The 19,767-nt window shown below is 39.3% G+C and overlaps 1 protein-coding gene across 1 annotated transcript; it reads right to left on the bottom strand.

Moving 5' to 3' along the window:
- Positions 1-9,785: 9,785 nt before the first annotated feature.
- LOC111918480 (protein EXPORTIN 1A) lies at positions 9,786-16,653 on the bottom strand. Its single transcript, XM_023914171.3, has 30 exons — positions 16,189-16,653; positions 15,703-15,819; positions 15,521-15,613; positions 15,354-15,425; positions 15,166-15,273; positions 14,863-15,084; positions 14,706-14,774; positions 14,541-14,618; positions 14,317-14,424; positions 14,106-14,213; positions 13,920-14,006; positions 13,630-13,830; positions 13,473-13,532; positions 13,285-13,395; positions 13,101-13,198; positions 12,877-12,985; positions 12,724-12,789; positions 12,529-12,627; positions 12,376-12,456; positions 12,212-12,301; positions 12,040-12,125; positions 11,865-11,945; positions 11,619-11,801; positions 11,476-11,542; positions 11,281-11,391; positions 11,096-11,203; positions 10,874-11,011; positions 10,636-10,773; positions 10,437-10,541; positions 9,786-10,324 (listed from the first exon to the last, which is right to left on the bottom strand). The coding sequence occupies exons 1-30, from the start codon at positions 16,285-16,287 to the stop codon at positions 10,202-10,204; spliced, it is 3,216 nt and encodes a 1,071-aa protein (XP_023769939.1). The 5' UTR covers positions 16,288-16,653; the 3' UTR covers positions 9,786-10,201.
- Between the last annotated feature and the right edge of the window lie 3,114 nt (positions 16,654-19,767).

Below are 19,767 nucleotides of genomic sequence, written 5' to 3'. Positions count from 1 at the left end.
CTCCTTCCATACAACATCTCGAATGGAGGTCGATCAACACTAGCATGATAATTGTTATCATACGAGAACTCTGCCAATGAAAGGTAAGTATCCCAACTCCCTCCAAAATCCAACACACAAGCTCTAAGCATATCCTTAAGCGTCTGGATCGACCGCTCACTTTGATAAATGGTATGGGGGTGGTACGTTGTACCAAGTGTAATTAACTGCCTAACTCCTCATGAAACTTCATCCAAAATCTGGAGGTGAAACGAACATCTCGACCCGAAACCACAGATACCGGCACCCTATGCCTGACTACCACCTCCCGAACATAGATATCCACTAACTTTTCTGCGGATATGCTCTCGGCAATCGGAATAAAATTCGCACTCTTCGTCAGTCTATCCATAATAACCCATATATAATCAACACCCTGCGTCGTCCTGCGTAACTTGGTGATGAAATCCATAGTAATCTCCTCCCATTTCCACATAGGAATAAGTAACGGTTGCACCTTGCCATGAGGTCTTTGATGTTCGTATTTGACCTTCCTACAGGGCAAACACATCTCAACAAACCAAGCAGCCTCTCTCTTCATACAGGGCCAACAATAGCTCAACCTCAAATATCGATACATCTTCATGGCCCCTGGATGGATAGAAAACTTGGACTTATGAGCCACCTCCAAAATCGTTTGTCTCGCCCTGCCTGATGTCGGAACCCAAACCCTGCCACACTGAGTCAATAATCCTCGATTGTCTCTAACAAACAACGAAATTTGCCCTCTAATCCGCTCAGTTTTCCAATTTCTTTTTTAGTCCTTCAACCTGAGCCTCCTTGATCAAATCCATCAAGGGTGAAGTAACAGTCATTCTCAAACAAGTATCTTGGATCGATGAACATACCGTCTTACGGCTCAAAGCATCAGCCACCATATTGGCCTTCCCGAGATGAAACAAAATCTCATTGTCATAGCCTTTCACCACATCTAACCATGATGCCGCATATTCAAATTCAGATGATCCATCAAATACTTCAAGCTTTTGTGATCGGTGTAGATGGTGCATCGGACCCCGTACAAGTAATGCCTCCAAAATTTAAGGGCAAACACCACCGCCCCCAATTCTGAATCATGTGTGGGGTAATTCACCTCATGAGGTTTCACGCGTAAGTAATCACGTGCCCTCTATGCATAAGTAAAGCTCCCAGACCCAAAATAGAAGCATCGCAATAGAACACAAAATCATCCAATCCCTCGGGTAACGCAAGAATCGGGGCCTCGCACAATTTTTGTCTCAAAGTCACGAAATCCAGTTGTTGATCTGAACCCCACCGAAAGGTTACATTCTTGGTCAGGCGAGTCAAAGGTACTGCAATCTTGGAGAAATCCTGAATAAATCTTTGATAATACCCCGCAAGACCCAAAAAACTCCGAATCTCGGATGTGTTTTTCGGGACCTCCCAACGCATCACAACCTCGATCTTGGCCAGGTCTACCAAGATACCACCCTGATTGATGATGCGCCCCAAAAACTACACCTCAAGCAACCAAAACTCGCATTTGGAGAATTTAGCATAAAGCCTCTCCCTCCTCAGAGTCTGCAATGCCTATTGCAGATGTTGCTCATGTTGCTCCTTGGTCTTGGAGTAGACCATAATATCATCATTGAAAACAATCACAGACCGATCCAGCATCGGCCTGCAAACCCGATTCATGAGATCTATGAACGCTGATGGTGCATTGATGAGCCCGAATGGCATCACTACGAACTCGTAATGGCTAGAACGAGTTTTGAAGGTCGTCTTCTACACATTTTCATCCATGGTCCTCATCTCATGGTATCCCAACCTAAGATCAATCTTGGAGAACCAAGATGCACCCTGAATCTAATCAAATAAATTGTCGATCCTCGGAAGTGGGTAACAGCTCTTCACCGTCAGCTTGTTCAGTTCCCGATAATCGATGCACATCCTGTGCAACCCATCCTTCTTTTTCACTAACAGGATCACTGCTCAAACAAATAAAACCTTTATCTAGCAGCTCCTGCAGCTGCGTAGACAACTCCTGTATCTCAGGTGGGGCTAGGCGATATGGTGCATTGGCGATAGGACCCGATCCAGGCATCAAATCAATCTGAAACTCGACTTTCCTCTCAGTAGGAACTCTCGTAAACCCCTCTGGTAAAACATCGGGGAAGTCCCACACAATAGGTACCCCGCTCAAATCTGTCATGGTCTCAACCCATGTATCCGAAAGATAAGCTAAAAACTCAGAACAACCCTGCTGAAGCAACCTCCTATCCCTCATAGATAAATAGAGAGTTGGTCGTGCACAATCAATCATGGCTCCATTAGGCCCTAACCATTCCATCCTGATAATCACCTTCAATCCCCTCAAGGGAATTGGTACCAGGTCGATCGGAAACCTCTCACTGAACATGCTCATAACACATCCTCGAAATACCCTCGCAGAGCTCATAGTATGATCATCCGCAATCTCCACCTCCGTAGGAGAATCTAAAGTCCCTGGACTGTCTCAAAACTTCTTGTTGAGTGCAAGAGATACAAAGGATCAGGTATCCCCCGAATCAAATAAAACATGAGCCGACAAACTTTTAACCAAAAAGGTCCCTATACAAGATTATAACAAACATAAGCATAACAAGAAAATCAACAAAGACAAAGATAAAACGCGTACCAGTAATGACATCCGGTGCTGCTCGAGCCTCGTTAGTGGTCAATTGAAATGCTCTGCTCTTCACCGCAGGAGCCTCCGCCTTGCCCCAGGCGGCCATTGATATATTGATAATCCTCAAGGTGGTTGGCACATGCGCCACCACTGCTCCACCAGACAACCTCAGACATTGGGCCTTTTTATGGTCGGTCTGGTTGCAGTGGACACAAATAAAGCCCTTTTTGGGACACTCCCTGCTCATGTGGCCCGATTGGCCACAACCATAACATATCAGGCCTGCTACCCGACGGGCCACACTATGCGGCTTGTCGCACTTAGCACAATGGCCCCAGCCTTACTGGCATCGGCTGGAGGTATCGGAAGTCTTGGGCTTCTTAGCCTACCCTACTGTTATATGAACCTGCTTTGGCTTCCGCTTTGTACGGAGCTCTAACTCAAGTTACGGCTCATGGGCCTTCTTAATCATGTCATCCAGGGTCTTGTACCCCAAAAACCTCATGAAATCTCGGATATCATCCCTCATCATGGCATGCTACCTCGTCTTCCTCGTCTCCTTATCTTCAGCGTACTGCGGAACCAACAATGCCCTGTCCCTGAACTTGGCGATAATCTCCGCCATAGTCTCCGTAGTCTTCTGAATGTCCTGGAACTCCCTCACCAACTGTTGCACCTCAATCACCAGTGAAAACTCCCGACCAAACCTCCACATAAAATCCTCCCAGGTCATCACTGCCACTCTCGTCGATCCTACCTCACGGGTAACCTCCTCCCACCAGTCCTGCGCTCGGTCCCTTAGCATACAGGACGCAAATCCCATATTTTCTGCCTCGGGGCAAAAGCTCGTGTGTTGAGCATTCTCCATGTCAACAATTCATCGGCGAATAGCGATGGGGTCCTTAGCCCCAAAGAACTTAGGCGCTCCGCACGCCTTAAACTACCGAAATGAGGGAGTCCGAGTCCCAATCTGACCTGCAGCAATATCGGTTCAGAAAGACGTGATCCGTTCCTCCATAATCTCCATGATCCCCTCCTTGACGGTACCGAAAATCATTGGGGTAACGTCAAGGATGCCGCGAGTAACCTCGACTGCAATAAGCTCATGTAACCTCTCATCAATCGACTCTGCACCAGAACCTAAACCCGATCCCGAACCTAAACCTCCTCGCGTAGCCATCACCATCCTCAAACTAAAAATACAACAGAGAAAACAATCGATAAGGACGTTCTAAGGGATTCTTCCTCACCGGACTCCTTAGATTTTCCAGATCTGTCCTCGTCTCGGGTATAGGTACTGTGCTTCCAGTAGTGCGGGCCTAATACTACCTTCCACACCTACATGTACCATCCACAAGGTCATACCTGATACCCCAGATGAGAGTCAGAGATAAGGATGTATAGAAGACTACTTCAGGGGGCATCTTGGTTTTCCACTCCTGAGGATTGACGATCTCTTCGACCAGCTTCAGGGGCATCTTGGTTTTCCAAGGTTGATTTGCTTTTAGGCTATCACCAGATGAGAGTCTGAGATGAGTATGTACAGAAGACTACTTTCCAGACTCGCTATGGTCACTATGAGTTTGTGGTGATGCCATTTGGGCTCACCAATGCTCCTGTCGCGTTGATGGATCTCATGAACCGCGTATGCAGACCGATGTTGCATCAGTCTATGATATTCTTTATTGATGACATCTTGGTTTATTCCAAGACGCATGAGCAACACAAGGAGCACATGTGGGAGGTGTTGGATACATTGAGGATGGAGCGACTTTTCACAAAGTTCTCCAAGTACGAGTTATGGTTGCGCGAGGTGCAGTTTCTGGGGCATCTCGTCAATCAGGACGGTATACTGGTCAATCCGAACAAGGTAGAGGTCGTGATGAGGTGGGAAGTTCCGAGGTCTCCATCCGAGATTCGGAGTTTTCTTGGTCTGGCGGGTTATTATCGGAGATTCATCCAGGATTTCTCAAAGATTGTTATTCCACAGACCCAACTGACCAAGAAGTCGGTGACTTACCATTGGGGGCCTCGGCAGCAGGCGACTATCAAGACTTTGAGGCAGAAGTTGTGCGAATCGCCGATCTTAGCCATGCCAGAGGGCATTGAGAATTTCGTAGTATACTGTGACCCGTATATCTCTGGTTTGGGCACAGTGTTGATGCCGAGAGGGAACGTCATCGCTTATGGCTCGAGGCAATTGAAGCCCCACGAGGCGAATTACCCGACGCACGACTTGGAGTTGGGGGTGGTTGTTTTTGCCCTCAAAATCTAGCGACACTACCTCTATGGTGTCCGTTGTACCATTTACAAGGATCACAAGAGTTTGAGGTACTTGATGGACCAGCCAAATTTGAACATGAGACAACGACAATGGTTGGACGTGGTGAAGGATTACAATTGCGAGATCCTCTACCACCCGGGGAAGGCCAATGTTGTAGCCGATGCACTTTGTCGCAAGGCATTCGCAGCCCTGATCAGAGACATCTGCCTGAGGATGATAGTAGTGACTACGCTTTTGGAGTGGATTCAAGAGGCTCAGCAGGAGGCTATGAAAGAGGAACACCGGAAGAGTGAGCGTATCGTGGGTCAGATTTCCTACTTTGACTATGATAGCCGAGAGTTGTTGACACTCCATCGTAGAGTGTCGTAGAGTGTGGGTTCCGTACACGAGTAGTGTGCACCAAATCCTGATAGAGGAGGTGCACAAATCTAGATTTTCCATCCATCCCGTGGCGACGAAGATGTATAGAGATCTCCATCCTGATTATTGGTGACCCTGAATGAAGCGAGATATAGCCTGGTACGTCGAGAGGTGCTTGACCGCAGGAAGGTCAAGGCCGAATACCAGAGACCTCACGGCAAGAGGCAGTCGTTGAATATCCCGTTGTGGAAATCGAAGGATATTACCATGGATTTCATTACGAAGTTGCCTCGGACGGCGCGCGGAGTTGATGTGATATAGCTCATCATGGATCGATTGACCAAGAGCGCCCATTTCATACCGATTCAAAAGAGTATCTCGACAGAGAATCTAGCATACATCTACATCAGAGAGGTAGTAGCTCGACACGGGGTGCCAGTTTTTGTGATTTCTGACAAGGATGTGCGGTTCTCTTCCAGATTCTGGAAGAAATTTCATGACGAATTGGGTACTTATATGCACTTCACCACAGCCTTTCACCCGCAGACGGAAGGTCAGAATGAGCGGACCATTCAAACTTTGGAGGATTTGTTGTGGGCATGCGTCCTAGACTTCGGTGGTAGCTGGGATACCTACCTTCCATTGGCAGAGTTCTCATATAACAATAGCTACCATGCCAGTATTGATCGGCCTCCCTTCGAGATGCTTTATGGGAGGAAGTGCGGGACCCTGATATGTTGGGGTGAGGTGGGACAGAGGGTCATGAGGAGTACCGAGGTGGTACTCAAGACGACGGAGAAGATCCAGTAGGTCCGGAGTAGACTCCAGACGGCCCAAAGTCGGTATAAGAGCTACGCCGACAGACGTCGATCGGACCTGGAGTTTCAGGTCGGGGATATGGTCCTTCTGAAGGTGTCACCTTCGAAAGGTGTAATTCACTTCAGAAAACAGGGAAAGCTGGGCCCCAGGTATATCGGACCATTCAAGGTTATAGCCCGGGTGGGCAAGGTGACATATAGGTTGGATCTTTAGGAAGAGATTATACAGATCCACAACACTTTTCATGTCTCCCAACTGCGGAAGTGCTTAGTGGATGACTCCATAATGGTGTCTTTAGGGGATATTTAGGTGGATGACAGTCTGAACTACATCGAGAGACCGATATCCATTCTCGACAAGAAAACGAAGGATCAACAAGAGGGTAGAGTTGGTGATGGAACAGTGGCAACACCGCAAGGGCACGGAACAGACGTGGGAGCCGGAGGATGAGATGAGGGAGCACTACCCAGAGCTATTTCAAGCCACAGCAGACTTCGAGGACAAAGTCTGAGATAAGTGGGGGAGATTTGTAACGCCTAGTTCCTGGTATGTATTTAATTTATAATTATTCACTGTTGTATAGAAACTCATCAAGTTGGAGGCCCCAAACTCGTCGAGTAGAGATGATGTGGACCGCGGATTCTGAAAACCTACTCGACGAGTTGGGGAGCCTCAACTCGACGAGTAGGGTGGATAAAATGAAACCCTAATTCCGGGGTTTGCACCCTATTTAAACACCTTAACCCAAGGTGTTGTCCTCATCTCCATCCTCCACTTCCCAAACCCCTAATCTTGAAACCCTAAGCCATTTTTGGTGATTGTGAGTTAATCTTATGCTTTCTTGGTGAGTTGAAGAAGGAGAAACTTGAAGGAGGAGCAAGAACTTGTGGGACGAGAATAGATCCAGAAGTTGAGCTTCATTTATGGTTCATCTTAGGCATAAAGCTTCAACCTTGTCTATGGCATGCTTAGATCTAGTTTTAGGCTTTTTTGCTTCAAGTTTTGGTCCAAAGATATTGATGGTTGGGATTTGGACGTCCCACTTGGGCTAATCCTTCAGATCTAGGGTCTTGAGGGGACTCCAAGACTTAAAGGTGCCAACTTTATGGCCATGAAATTCCCATGAAACTTCTAGACCATCTTCTTAGTCTTTTAAGCCTTAGTAAGTCATGCACGCAAGTAAAGATGGGAGCTTTACGTGATCAAATTGTCCTTAGATTCCAGATCTATGACCTCAGGGTAAAGTTTTGATGGCTTTTGGAGTTGGATCTAAGCCCTTTTGGGTTAGGGTTTGAGTTCATGTCTTGGGGAGGGGTTCTTAATGGGTAAAGTCGGAAACTTTACCCTTCTAGACGTATTTACAGCCTAGATCTAAAAGATAGGGCCTTGGTTTGAAGAATATGGACTTAATGCATTAAGAAGGCTTAACAAACTAAAGAACTCGAAGAGTTCATAAGAGAACTCGACGAGTTATTCTGAAAGTGTCCCGACCCTGTTTGGATAAAGAGGGACTCGACGAGTCGACTCGGGAAATTGCGATTCTGCGAGTCAAGGAGAAACTCAGCGGGTTGGAGAAGAACTCAACGAGTTGGATCGCGATTCCATGATTTTATGATTCTTGAGAACTCGGCGAGTTGAAGGGCAAACTCGACGATTCGAGTCAACTCGGAGCGTTGACTTTGACTTTGACCTTGACTTTGACTTGGACCAAATTGACCCTTAAGGGGTTATGAGTATGAAAGGGTAATTAAGGAAATATTTTATATTTAGGAGTTTGAGTTGGATTGATATTTGGAGCCGAGGATTTTCAGCTACTTTCCAGTATTCGATGTGAGTTACCTTCCTGTATGAGTGGGTCGAAGGCACCAATGCCGACCCACTAGTAGTTATCTGTAGTAGAGATCTGGAATTAGGGTTTTAAAGGCAGTGGAGGCTGGTAAGGAAGAGGGTCCAAGGTCATAAATAAGCTTAAATAGGGCTCAAGTCCGAAAATTATGGTTTTAGCCTTCGGCCTCGTACGCCCCGCGTACGAGCTTGTACTCCCCGCGTATGAGCCTCGACTACCTGATGCACAAACTTGTGTACGCCTAGCGTACGAAGGGCCCTCTTTTGCCAACTTTAAATACATCAAGGGCTTAAAATGAAATGCCTGAATTTGGATGTTACAGTATGCTTGTTTTATATGTTTGTGTGAAGTTGGTTTATTAAAGACTTCCAACTCATCCCCACTTAAACACTCGGCACACTAAGGGGATTCCATAAAAAAAAAATTATGTCTTGGTTTGTTGACAAATCAAACTCCCAAAACCTGTGAAACACAAATAAGGATATGTACTGCAAAATGACTAAATGAGGCCGTTGTCGAATGGGGTCACTTCTTAGCATGGAAAATAGCCACTTTGAGGTTAAAATAAAAAATACGATGTTGAAATAACACACTGAGAAGTCTCTTGCTTGTGTAATCCTCCCCGTGCCAATTGTCCATATTGGGCATCATCATTGTGATATATAAAATTGGACGTGTACTACAAACTCATATGTACATCATTGTGATATATAAAGTTGGACATGTACTACAAACTCATATGTACATATTATGTATATTATTTCCCTATGATTGAAGCAACGAAATTTACGTGTATCATACAAAATATAAACCCATATGAGTTTAGAATTAGGGTTTCCAATTTGCAATGAAAGAAAAAAAAAAAAAAAAAGAATTAGGTCAACATAAGGGACACCCATTTTGTGAAATAGCAAAAAAAATAAAAATAAAACTGTTTCGTGGATTTCGCATTACGATCAAGAATGTGGGCATTTATTAACTTTAGGCTATTTTTTAAAAAATACTTAAAATTATCACATTTATTTTTCCTCTTTAAAAATTAAAACTTGTTATAGATTTAAAGAGCTAACCATTGATTGCTTTGATTGTTACAACTTCAAAAAAAGTTCATCTGAAAACATCATTGTCTATGATTCAGCATACTACAAAAGACGATTACTTCCCTAAAACTTTTATATTTAAAAAACTTTAAATAAAATGTTAGTCCACATTTCAAAAACTCGTTAATTGAAAACAAGCTTGCAAACTGTACTCTCAATCTACTTTGCGATTAGACTTAGGGAAGTGGCATATGCACCATCACCCTCACTACCCTTGCTAGCATGTAGGTACACCCCAAGGAGCCTCACCAGCTTCCACACGCTGATTCACCAGCAAGAAGAGAGAATGGAAAACAGGGTTACTAGAAGAAAGAGAAGGAAAAATGGCTGTTGGTATGCTTTGTATGATCCTTTTGCTTTTGTTTTTGTCTTTTTATTAAAATCAAAAGGCTATGTATGATTGATATTTTTTTTCTAAAATCCAAGATGTGCAGGTGTTTATGATAGAAACTTTTGGCTACATGTAAAAATATGATACATTAAAACCCCCTCCCCAACCGTCCAGTTTGCGTTGCCAATTCAAGCATTGTAATTATTGTAGTAGTCGAAGATTTGTTTTAGAAACCAAATAACCATGTTATTTAGTATTTACGTATTTTGGAGTTAACTGCTGCTAGAGTTTCAGCAAAAAAAAACTATTTGTTGCAACTTTCAATCAACCACAAGCACATGGAAACATGAAAATAATGTTAAGACCCCAAGGAATAGTAACCAAATATTCACCAATGTATTTTAAAAATGATGATTCCCATACATTACAAGTAAGTATGTATGTATGTATCTCCCTCCAATCCAAACACAATTACGACGCACACAATTCCCCTATATTTTCCTACATAAAAATAAAAATAAAAATAAAACCCAACTACCACTGCTACCACTAACACTACCAACGCTGCTCTACACCACCAGCCACACATTAAATTTAAGATGTGCCCAAAAGCCCCTCTCTCTCTCTCTCTCTCTCTCTCTGTCTGACTCTTTGTACTCAGCTCACCTCACAATTAGAGAAAAATTTGAGCCATCTACTTTACTAGTTTTTTGGGGATTTAGCAAAGGCAGAAAACAAAGGAAGGAAAATTAGCTACATTCATATTATATTAATTAGTCGGTGTCTTCTTCTATGAGTCAACCATTTCATCTTGAATCTCATTGGGGGCAATTAGTCCAGGAATGCTAAGCATTCGCTGTCTTTCTCTTTCTTTTTGAGCAGCTGCTTCTTCTGCATATAGATCCTTGTTGTCCTGTGGTGCACAAACCAAACCAAACCAAACCATGCATCAAAAATTTTTTTAAAAAAAAAATATATATCATAATTCATAAACATATTTAGATATATATTATCACAAACATTACCTGTGCTGAAAATTCTTTAGACTGCACAAGGAAGTCCCGTATGTGGTTCTTAAATGTAGAAAGGTCGGATCTCGACTCAAACAGTCCATTCACAAATTTTGCAACCTGAAAGAATCACATTACATCCAAATCCAATCCATCAGATATCTAAATATAAAAAAAAAAAATACTAATAAATAAACATCAGTTGTTTTTTTACCTCAGATGCTGGAATATTGGGGAAAGAGGCACCAAGAAGCTTAATAGTGTACTCTCTCACAAACATCCCATTGTTTGGATACGGATATGAAACGGTTGAGGCATCCCATAAAGGCTCAGTCAATGAGCCGGATTCCACCTACAATTAATTGACATGTCAGCATATCATATTAATTTTATATACTTGAATATGATTCAAATACAAAGTAGAGATGAGATGATATTAAAAATATAGATACCAGGCAGAATAAGTGCTGTAGCACCAACACATGCAGCTTAAATCCCGGTTTATGGAATGTGTCCGTCAGCACAGCAAATATTTCTTGCACAATCAGCACAAAATAGGACCGGTAGAATTGATTACAAAACTCCGACTTCTGCAAACAAAAATCAAAAATATGAAATATGAAATAAAACAAAGTTTTTATCTAATCAACTGTATGTATGTATGTATGTAGTACCTGAAAGTTTTTAAGCATCTCCAACAAAAGATTAAGCCCAGTTTCTGCAATGTTTCTCTCAGTGTGTCGAAAAGCCCACATCACAGAATCCATTACCAGCTTTAATTGCTGATGGAGGACAAAAAGGTAAAATTACTACTTCATGAAATTATAATTGTATAAAATCAAAGGAATTGAAGACAGACCTCGGGTGACAACAAGATTAAAGCTTGAAAACAATGAGTTGCAATGGCCCGAAGTAATGAAAAGAACTTCAGTCTGTGTTCAGGGTAATCTTCAAAATTCTTGGTTATCATCTGTAATTGTTAAAGAATAAATATATATAAGTCATGGAATTTGGAACCAAATAAGTTAAAAATACATGATTGTAAGTTTGTAACCTCAAGTGTACACTGGAAAACAGCTTCAAATATACGAGGAACATCATCTATCATTGCACCCTTGTACCTACATTCAAAAAGTTACTAGACTTCTAGCTAAAACATCAAATGTTGGAAGAAAAGATTAAAGATTAAAGATATACTTGTTTATAATTGTGGCAAAGAGAGACAAAACTTCTGATTCTCTAGCATCAGGCAAGTTTCTTGCATAGTCACCAAGTACCGGATCCATCATTGGGGGTACAAATTGCTTCCCAATCTGTGGTTGATCTTCAGCCTTGTCCAGAAACGTCTCAATCAGCTTAAGGGTTTCCCTCTTCACAGACCTGTTAAGTGTTATGATTATAATAATTAAGTTGAAAAGGTCATGCACTTTGCAAGAATATTACCTCAAAAGCTTCACATAGGATGTTTTAGAAGCAAAGGGCCCCCCTTCAGCAATGCCAGATGATATAAGTTCACTGTACATTCTGTTCAATGCATTTAATCAGACAGTAAGCAAGTGTTAATTACTTTATTATTTGATGGAACATATGCATGTAATTAAGGTGAGTAACAACATACTTGTAAACATTAAGCATGTCCAAAAAGATTAGAGTTATTTGTGGTAAGAAATGTGTTCCAAGTGCAGTGGCAGCACTTGTATTTGTCTGCAAAAAAACAAAGACTTTATTAATAAAAATAAACAAGAGCTAATTAAATTAAATATATTATATTCAGTAGTATAAACACAAACCTGCAATATGTTAAGCACAGTCCTAATAACATCTTGATCTTTCAAGAAATCCACATTTCCACGTGCATGTCCTATGATTTCCACCCATTTCTGCATACAGCAAACATATGTATCATGAGACACAATATTAAGAAATATCCTTTTCTAGAAGAATCCTACCCTACCTGATTGGGAAGATCCATCAGCCTCTGCAGATACTCATCACGTTTAGTTGCCTCGGATTCTGCTTGAATCATATGACCAACCTACCATACCAACAACATCAAGTAAGTATTTTTGTAAAAATTAAATAAATAAAACTCATACTTGAGACTTACAGATTCATAAAACGTATGTATCTGGTGAGGCTCAAGGTCGACAATGGTTGTTGGAAGAGTTGTAAGAAGTTCCGAAACAAACGGCTCATTCTCTCCTACCTGAAACAAACAACAAATTTCATCATCTATCCTATCTTTTAAGCAGATAAAATAATATCAAACTTTAATTTAAAAAAAAAATAGAATATACGTTACCTGGACTATGACAAATTTGCGCTTGCATTTCTGTACAATCTTCAAAAATGTATCACAAGCCATATCCTGAGATCAAAAAAAAACAAAGTTGGAGCAAAAAAATATTTACTAGAACTAGAAAGAATTGAGTATTAAAAAAAAAAGATATATAACCTGAACTCCTGGATGTGTTTCATGCATGAACTCAAACAACTTGTTTACAACTGTTTTCAAGAACTTCCAATGGGCCCGCAAGAATCTTGGATATTGTCCAACAACATACCTGGTGGTTGCAAACAGTTCCAACCAATTAATTTCTTCACCAATGCAAATATATTACAAAATCAAGGTTTGATTTATAATTTTTTTTAAAAGTAAAAAACTGTAAACAACCATACATGATATTACTCGCAATAACAGCTTTGTTGTCCTTTCCTTTTGTTATTTCACAGAGATTCAGTAGATCACGAATGACCATAACAAGAAACCTATTCTCCTGTCAAACAAGAACACATCAGCAAAATGCAATAGTTTATTATTGTTGCACATGAGAAATATACTGAACACCAATTAGATGCATACCTGGTCTTCCATCATGGACCCTGAGATAGATCCAATTGCCCAACATAGTGTATTCAAGTTATTCCAAGTCCAATCCTCACCATTCAACTGTTTACTCAGTTTCTTCAGCATCTGGTGACACACAGGAATAAAAAATATAAAATTACAATCCTGAATGTCATTTGCACAAAATATTAATTAAATCATACCTGCTTTTCAGTATCATCATGGTCAAGATGTGACAAGTAGATAAGTGTCTCCCTCATAATCTGCAAAAAAGTTCTAGCTTATGAGCTATTCTATTTTCCTTATTCTACTTGTGCATGATTATATTTTCTCATTTAGCTTAAATAAGCAAGAAATCACCTTATACTGAACAAGGACATCATTGTCCTTCAAGGTTTCACGAACAATATTCCCATTTTCATCCTCCACAATGAGAACCTCTTCAGGCTTTGCCATGCGAGATATCATAAGTAATCTTAACTTAGACATGGGCCCCGCATAAAGTTGCCTTCTTTGCAACAATTGTGTCCCAGGCCCATCAACCATACCAAGCAGTGGCATCTGCATTGCAAACATAATTATTTTCAAAAAAGAAAACATAATATAAGTGTAAGATGTACATATATTATGCTACTAATGACATGACATACATGCAACCCCATCATGTTTGCATTTTCAAGATTGTGGTTTGCCTCAAAAAGCTCCAACACAAGTGAATTCCAGTAATCCAAGCAAACCTGTTAAACACATCAACAAAAATGAAAGTTCAAAAAAAATGTATGTTACATATTGAATTACGAAACAGAAAAACAAAATAATAATAATAATAATAATACCTTAAAAACCTCCGTGTCATCAACATATGAAATGTTTATGAGATACTCCAACCCCATTAAAAGTGAATTGATGTTTTCTTGTGTAGACTCCAGTACACGAATATGAAACTGCATGCAGAAACACCACATCAGATGTTAAATGATTCAAAATAAATAAAGCTAACATGTACCACATACACAAATAAAAAGACCAGTTAAAACAAATACTTGCCTTGTAAAATGAAGTGAAAAACAATGCCAGATTCTGAATAAATGCCTGTTCCTCACTAGAGCCATTTGCATATGCATCAGGTATATTTGTAGTTGTGGGGAGAACAGTCTAAAACAATCAAAAAATACCATATGACTAAATTCATTAAACACAAGCCCAAACAATGAAGGAAAAAATGGAACATATAAGTAAAAAATCAACCCATTAAAGAAATTTGCATATACCTGCAACTGGACCATGAATATGTTATACATGTTTACATATTGCATATTGTAGAAATCCCCAAAGTTAAGAGCTGCAACCTGTGCCAATTAATAAAAACAATATTAGTTATATCCATTACAAAAAAGTCAACAACAACCTTCACAGAAAGTAAAAATAAGCATTACCTCGGTCAAACACTGTAGGGTCAGATTCCGATATGATGGCACAGGAAAAAACTTAAGAAGTGTTTCCAGCTGTAACATGTATAATAGCATCAATTGCAATTTCCTAACAAATGTAACTAAAGTTTTATTGAGGAGATTAATAAAAAGAAATACACACCAGTGGAGACTCAAAAATATAGCCCAAAGGGATCCATGAAAGAAAAGCATGCAAAGTGGCTAAAGTAGCCCTGATCAGCTCAGTTCTTTGAGATGCTGAAAGTACATATAAGCATAGCTCATGAATGAGTTGAAATTCGCTGTTCAAAGATTGTTTCAGCTCTTTTATCTTCTGTTGGGTCATTTCACCCCTTGAAAAGTCAAACACCTCCTCACTTAAAAGCTGTGAAAAATAAAGATATATACTTAACCATATACACTAGAACAAATATAAATGAATAGAGATCGTATCTATCAAACATACTTTCAGTATAGCCATGCAGTTCTCACAAATTGTTTCACTTGTTTTTGCTGCTGTAACCAGATCAGGAATGAAGCTTCGCCACCTGGCTGGCCACTCATGCTTCAAAATCTGCATATTCATTTAAAAATCAATTATCATAGTGAAACTTAGAAAAGTATAACATATAAAAAAAGCAAAAAAGAGCTCACCTGAACTAGAATAATGTTAAGTTTATTAACATATAACCTTTCTTGGCGGAAAGAGCCCTCGTTGCTTGAAAGCTAAACAACAGGAGAAAACTTTGAATTAAAATCTTATGTGACAGAAACAAAGAAAGAAAACAGTGTCATGAAAAGTATAACTACATCACTCACACCTTTACAATAACATCAGAAATGTAGTTTTTCATCCCATCTCGTTGCTCAACAGGCAATACGTTCCACCTGTACTTGATAACACCTTCAAGAACCTGTACAAAGAATATGAAGTCGTTTTCATATGCTTGAATACATGGTATTGTTGAAAGGTAATGAATGACAGAAGTCAGAAATAATGGACCTGTAAAGAGAAGAACTTGGTGTTCAAGTTCTGTGTGTTTGATAGGATGTGAACCACTTGAAGCCACATGTCTGGATTATTTTGCAATTCGCGCAGTATATGGTCAGCAGCAGTCCTCTGCAATGTTACAGGATATATAACAAATAACTTATTTGATAGATTGAGTGTGTTTGGTGCGATTTAGTACTAACGACGTATCAGCAATTCAAATTACGACTTCAATTTTGTGACGTTTACATTTTTTTCTTAAGAACTTCCCATAGATGCCCAATAAGCATAACCAGAAAAATTAATTACTTCGCATGTATATAATGGATGCAAAAATCTCAAGGTAGTCCGTTCGGCCTAGCAATTGAATGTGTACTGATCGAATAACCCGGATACAGGCAGAAACGAAAACAAAATCTATTTTTCGGTAAGAAATTGCTACTGATATATGTATGGATAAGAAGAAATGGAAAAAAGCGTATAATGAACGGGGCAAACCTCCTCTTTAGATCCAGTGCCATAAAAGGCTGCAACGGTAGCATCAAGTAACGCAACATCAATCGGCTGACTCAAGTCCCTAAGCTTCTCCGCCGCCATCGCAGAGGGATCAAGTAAGATTATAAAGTAAAACCCTAGTTAAAACTGTTGGGGTGGGTTTCTTAAAACCCCTTGAAAGAGTACGAACGAAACCCTAGAGTGTACAAAAGCACGGAGACCGAATACCCGGATTGTAGACGGAAAAGAACAAACAAGACAGCTTCAGATTGAAGCACGAGAAAGGGTAGAGAGAAGATCGATGTGAGAGAAAGAAGTAGTGAGAGGGAGACTTTGAAATTGCTATGCTTCCCTCTCTTTTTATACTGCTACGAGTATACCCACCTGGGGTTTGTCAGTTTAGGCCTAAAACACTGCGAGGGTTTTGAATATGAGGTAAAAGAAAGGGGAACGACTGACCAGCCATGGCCCTTTTTCCTCTTTAAATACACAACGCAAAGGTCTCTCTAGAATCCCCCCAATTGGGGATGTTTCAACTTTCGACCAAGCACTCCACCCACCTCTTTTAGCAATTTACTTTTTTATGTAGATTTTAATTGATTTTGCATTTCATATTTGATATGCTCTTGATTTGGTAAAAGATTTATGATAATTTGTTCCAAACAACTATCGTAAGAGATGTGTTTATAGTATGATTATATTCGAACACGATGTCCAATGTTTTGTTTGAGTTCAACGAGTCTTCGTTTATTTGGATATAATCCATAATCAGTAAAGGATGTGATGACGACTTTGTAGAGAAAATGGTAAAGAAGTATGCGACTATTTGTATTCTCATTTTGTGACATTACAATGTCACTTCCCATTGAGGCTTATAAGTGAAGTTAGGTGTCAACCCTGAGGGAGCTAGGTGTCAGTCCTCCTCTTAGCAGTTGGTGTGTTGCGACTATACTAGCAATTTAAGCTTAGGGGAGTGGCTGTCTGGCTTTCTCAACCACATATCTTACACAGTGTGTTCATGATATTTGCATTCAAGCTTCAATTATGCCTTTGAGACACCCATTCTCGTTCAATGTGCTTCGTTCAAGACATGTTCATGTTGTAGTGAGAATCTTCTTGACTTGGCTCAACTATAAGGCATCGTTCAATGTGCTTCTTTCAAGACATGTCGATGTTATATTGATAATCTTCTTGATTTGGCTCAACTATAATAACTGGTTCTTTATCATAATAATATATTTAAAGCGATTTTTTCTAAATCATCATTATATTTTCTTATGATAACATACCTCGATCTAATTAACGCAAACAAAGTGACTTAATTAATGCAATGAAGGTGACTTAATACAATCGATTTAAAGTGTTTTCACTTAAATTTTGAATCCTCCTATTTTCCTACAGTTGATTTATTATAGTTCAATGGATTAATAAGTTGATTATCGAATATTATAACTACTAGTTCTTTTGATCTAATGAACTAATACCATTGATTATAGAGCAACTAACACAATGATCATGTAATTAGCTAACATAATAGCCTATTAAAAAAGTCTAATTATGAATGATTTGATCTAATGATTTCTTACCAATGGTCATGACTATATACATATAGGGAAAAGTGAATATACTCTTAAGGGTATATAAGCTTAGGTACATAAACTCAGTATTCTACGTCGTTTTGTGTTATATATACATTGTAATTGTCCAATGTTCTTATAATTTAACTTCTAACTTGTTTTACTTCCAATATTTTTTATAAATTTCACATTAATCTGCCTCTTACATAATTTTCAGTCTCAACTGTAATATATACATATATATAGCTTAGTAGGTGTTCGGCAAAATGATGTGATGTATGAGGAAAATAATAGTGAGATTTCAAAAAATTTGAAAGTAAATCAAGTTAGAGGTTGAAGGTTAAGAACGTTATGATGAGTATATCAAACAAAACGACATATTATGGTGGTTTTTGGTACCTAAAGTTATATACCCTTAAGGATATATTCATTTTTCCGTTATATATATATATATATATATATATATATATATATATATATATATATATATATATATATATATATATATATATATATATCATTGGCCTTTTAATGATGGTTCGTCCATTTCACAACGGTCCGACCTTTTTCTCGTGGTTCGGCCATTTAGCGATGGTTCAACCATTTCACGACGATTTAACATTTTTCCTATGATTGGGCCATATGATATGTTGTTTCCCAATAAGAAAGGTACACCAGTCAACTATCTTCTCATAAACAGTTGTTAAGTTTTCTCCCCAAGAAAAAGGTACATCTAACTAACTAACTAGCTAACTATATATATATATATATATATACACACACACACACACATACATACATACACCTCTCAACACACACAAAAACGAAGCTTTAACACTCTCTACATACTCATCACCACACGTATACCCCCAATTCCTTCTGCTCGAAGGATCCGACCCATGTTTCGTATTGATACTAACTTGATCGTCTGAGGTCGCTCCCAGGACGCAAGTCATGGGGAGACTCTGATGATTCTCGTTTATCAGTGTAACAGAACCACATTGGGGCTTACTAGCGGCATCAAAGCACCCATATGAGATCTTGACTCGATCAACCTCGTGACGGTTTTTCGGGTTACATCAAGTGGCACCATCTGCGAGACCTTGAGCAAATAGTTACTGCTCCATGGGGTTTAGTTTCAACATCACATATTGATATCTTCTTCCCCGAGGCTTCATATCCTCAGTAATTCGTAAAGATTTGTCTCCAAAGGTTTTATTTCTTAAAATCTTGATAACTCCATTTTACTCATTAATAAGCATGAGTAAACCAAGAAACCTCAAAAGTTATTGTGTTCTAAAACCTAGTATTCATAGATCTAGCACCATAATATTTCAATTATCTCACCATTTTTAAGATCTTATTTCTCTTAAAAAAACCATATCCAATTTAAGACCATGTATGAATCGATAGGTTCTTCGATTTACCCAAAGCGTAAACCTCTCAAGAGTTTAAGTGAAATCGAATCAAAGGTTTCTCATTCCGAATCATTTTCTGACATGTTTTATACACTCTTGAGTTGTACAAGTTTTATATAATGAAATAATTTGGAAGGGATTTGGTAATATTAAATCTAGAAAAAAAATATTACATTTGACATAGTACATCATCAGAGTTGGGTCCCACGGATACATCATCAAATGGCATGTGCGCTATGCTGCTTAGATTGTACTTTTTTACTTTGACTTTCAACATTTGTAACTCTTTGTTTTCGACCAAAGTTGTCATATATGGTACAAGTAGCGTGGGCTTGTAAACAATTGTGATATCATAAAGGTACATGTACCCTGTATAAAATTGGCAAATATTTTCATACTACACATAATTATGCAACAAAAAAAATAGTTTCATCTTCTGAAAAATGCCCGTACACAGATCTAAGAAGTTTTATTTCTTAAAAGCTCATTTATGATATATTTACCTTATATGCCTGAAAACTTTAAACTAATGTGGAAGATAAAAAAAAACATTGTGTATATCCTAGTCAACTTATGGGAAATCATTT

The sequence above is a fragment of the Lactuca sativa genome, chromosome 9 (genome assembly GCF_002870075.4).
Source record: "Lactuca sativa cultivar Salinas chromosome 9, Lsat_Salinas_v11, whole genome shotgun sequence".
Lineage (NCBI taxonomy): Eukaryota > Viridiplantae > Streptophyta > Magnoliopsida > Asterales > Asteraceae > Lactuca > Lactuca sativa.
This window is presented reverse-complemented; position numbering and strand designations above follow the sequence as displayed.

What these genes read in the sequence shown, in the direction of transcription:
- LOC111918480 (XM_023914171.3), bottom strand. Translation starts at nt 16,287, where the DNA reads ATGGCGGCGGAGAAGCTTAGGGACTTGAGTCAGCCGATTGATGTTGCG. An exon ending in TTTCTGATGTTATTGTAAAG is followed by an intron (nt 15,426 to 15,520) that starts GTGTGAGTGATG and finishes CCTGTTGTTTAG; the next exon opens with CTTTCAAGCAACGAGGGCTC. An exon ending in TACATACGTTTTATGAATCT is followed by an intron (nt 12,457 to 12,528) that starts GTAAGTCTCAAG and finishes TTGGTATGGTAG; the next exon opens with GTTGGTCATATGATTCAAGC.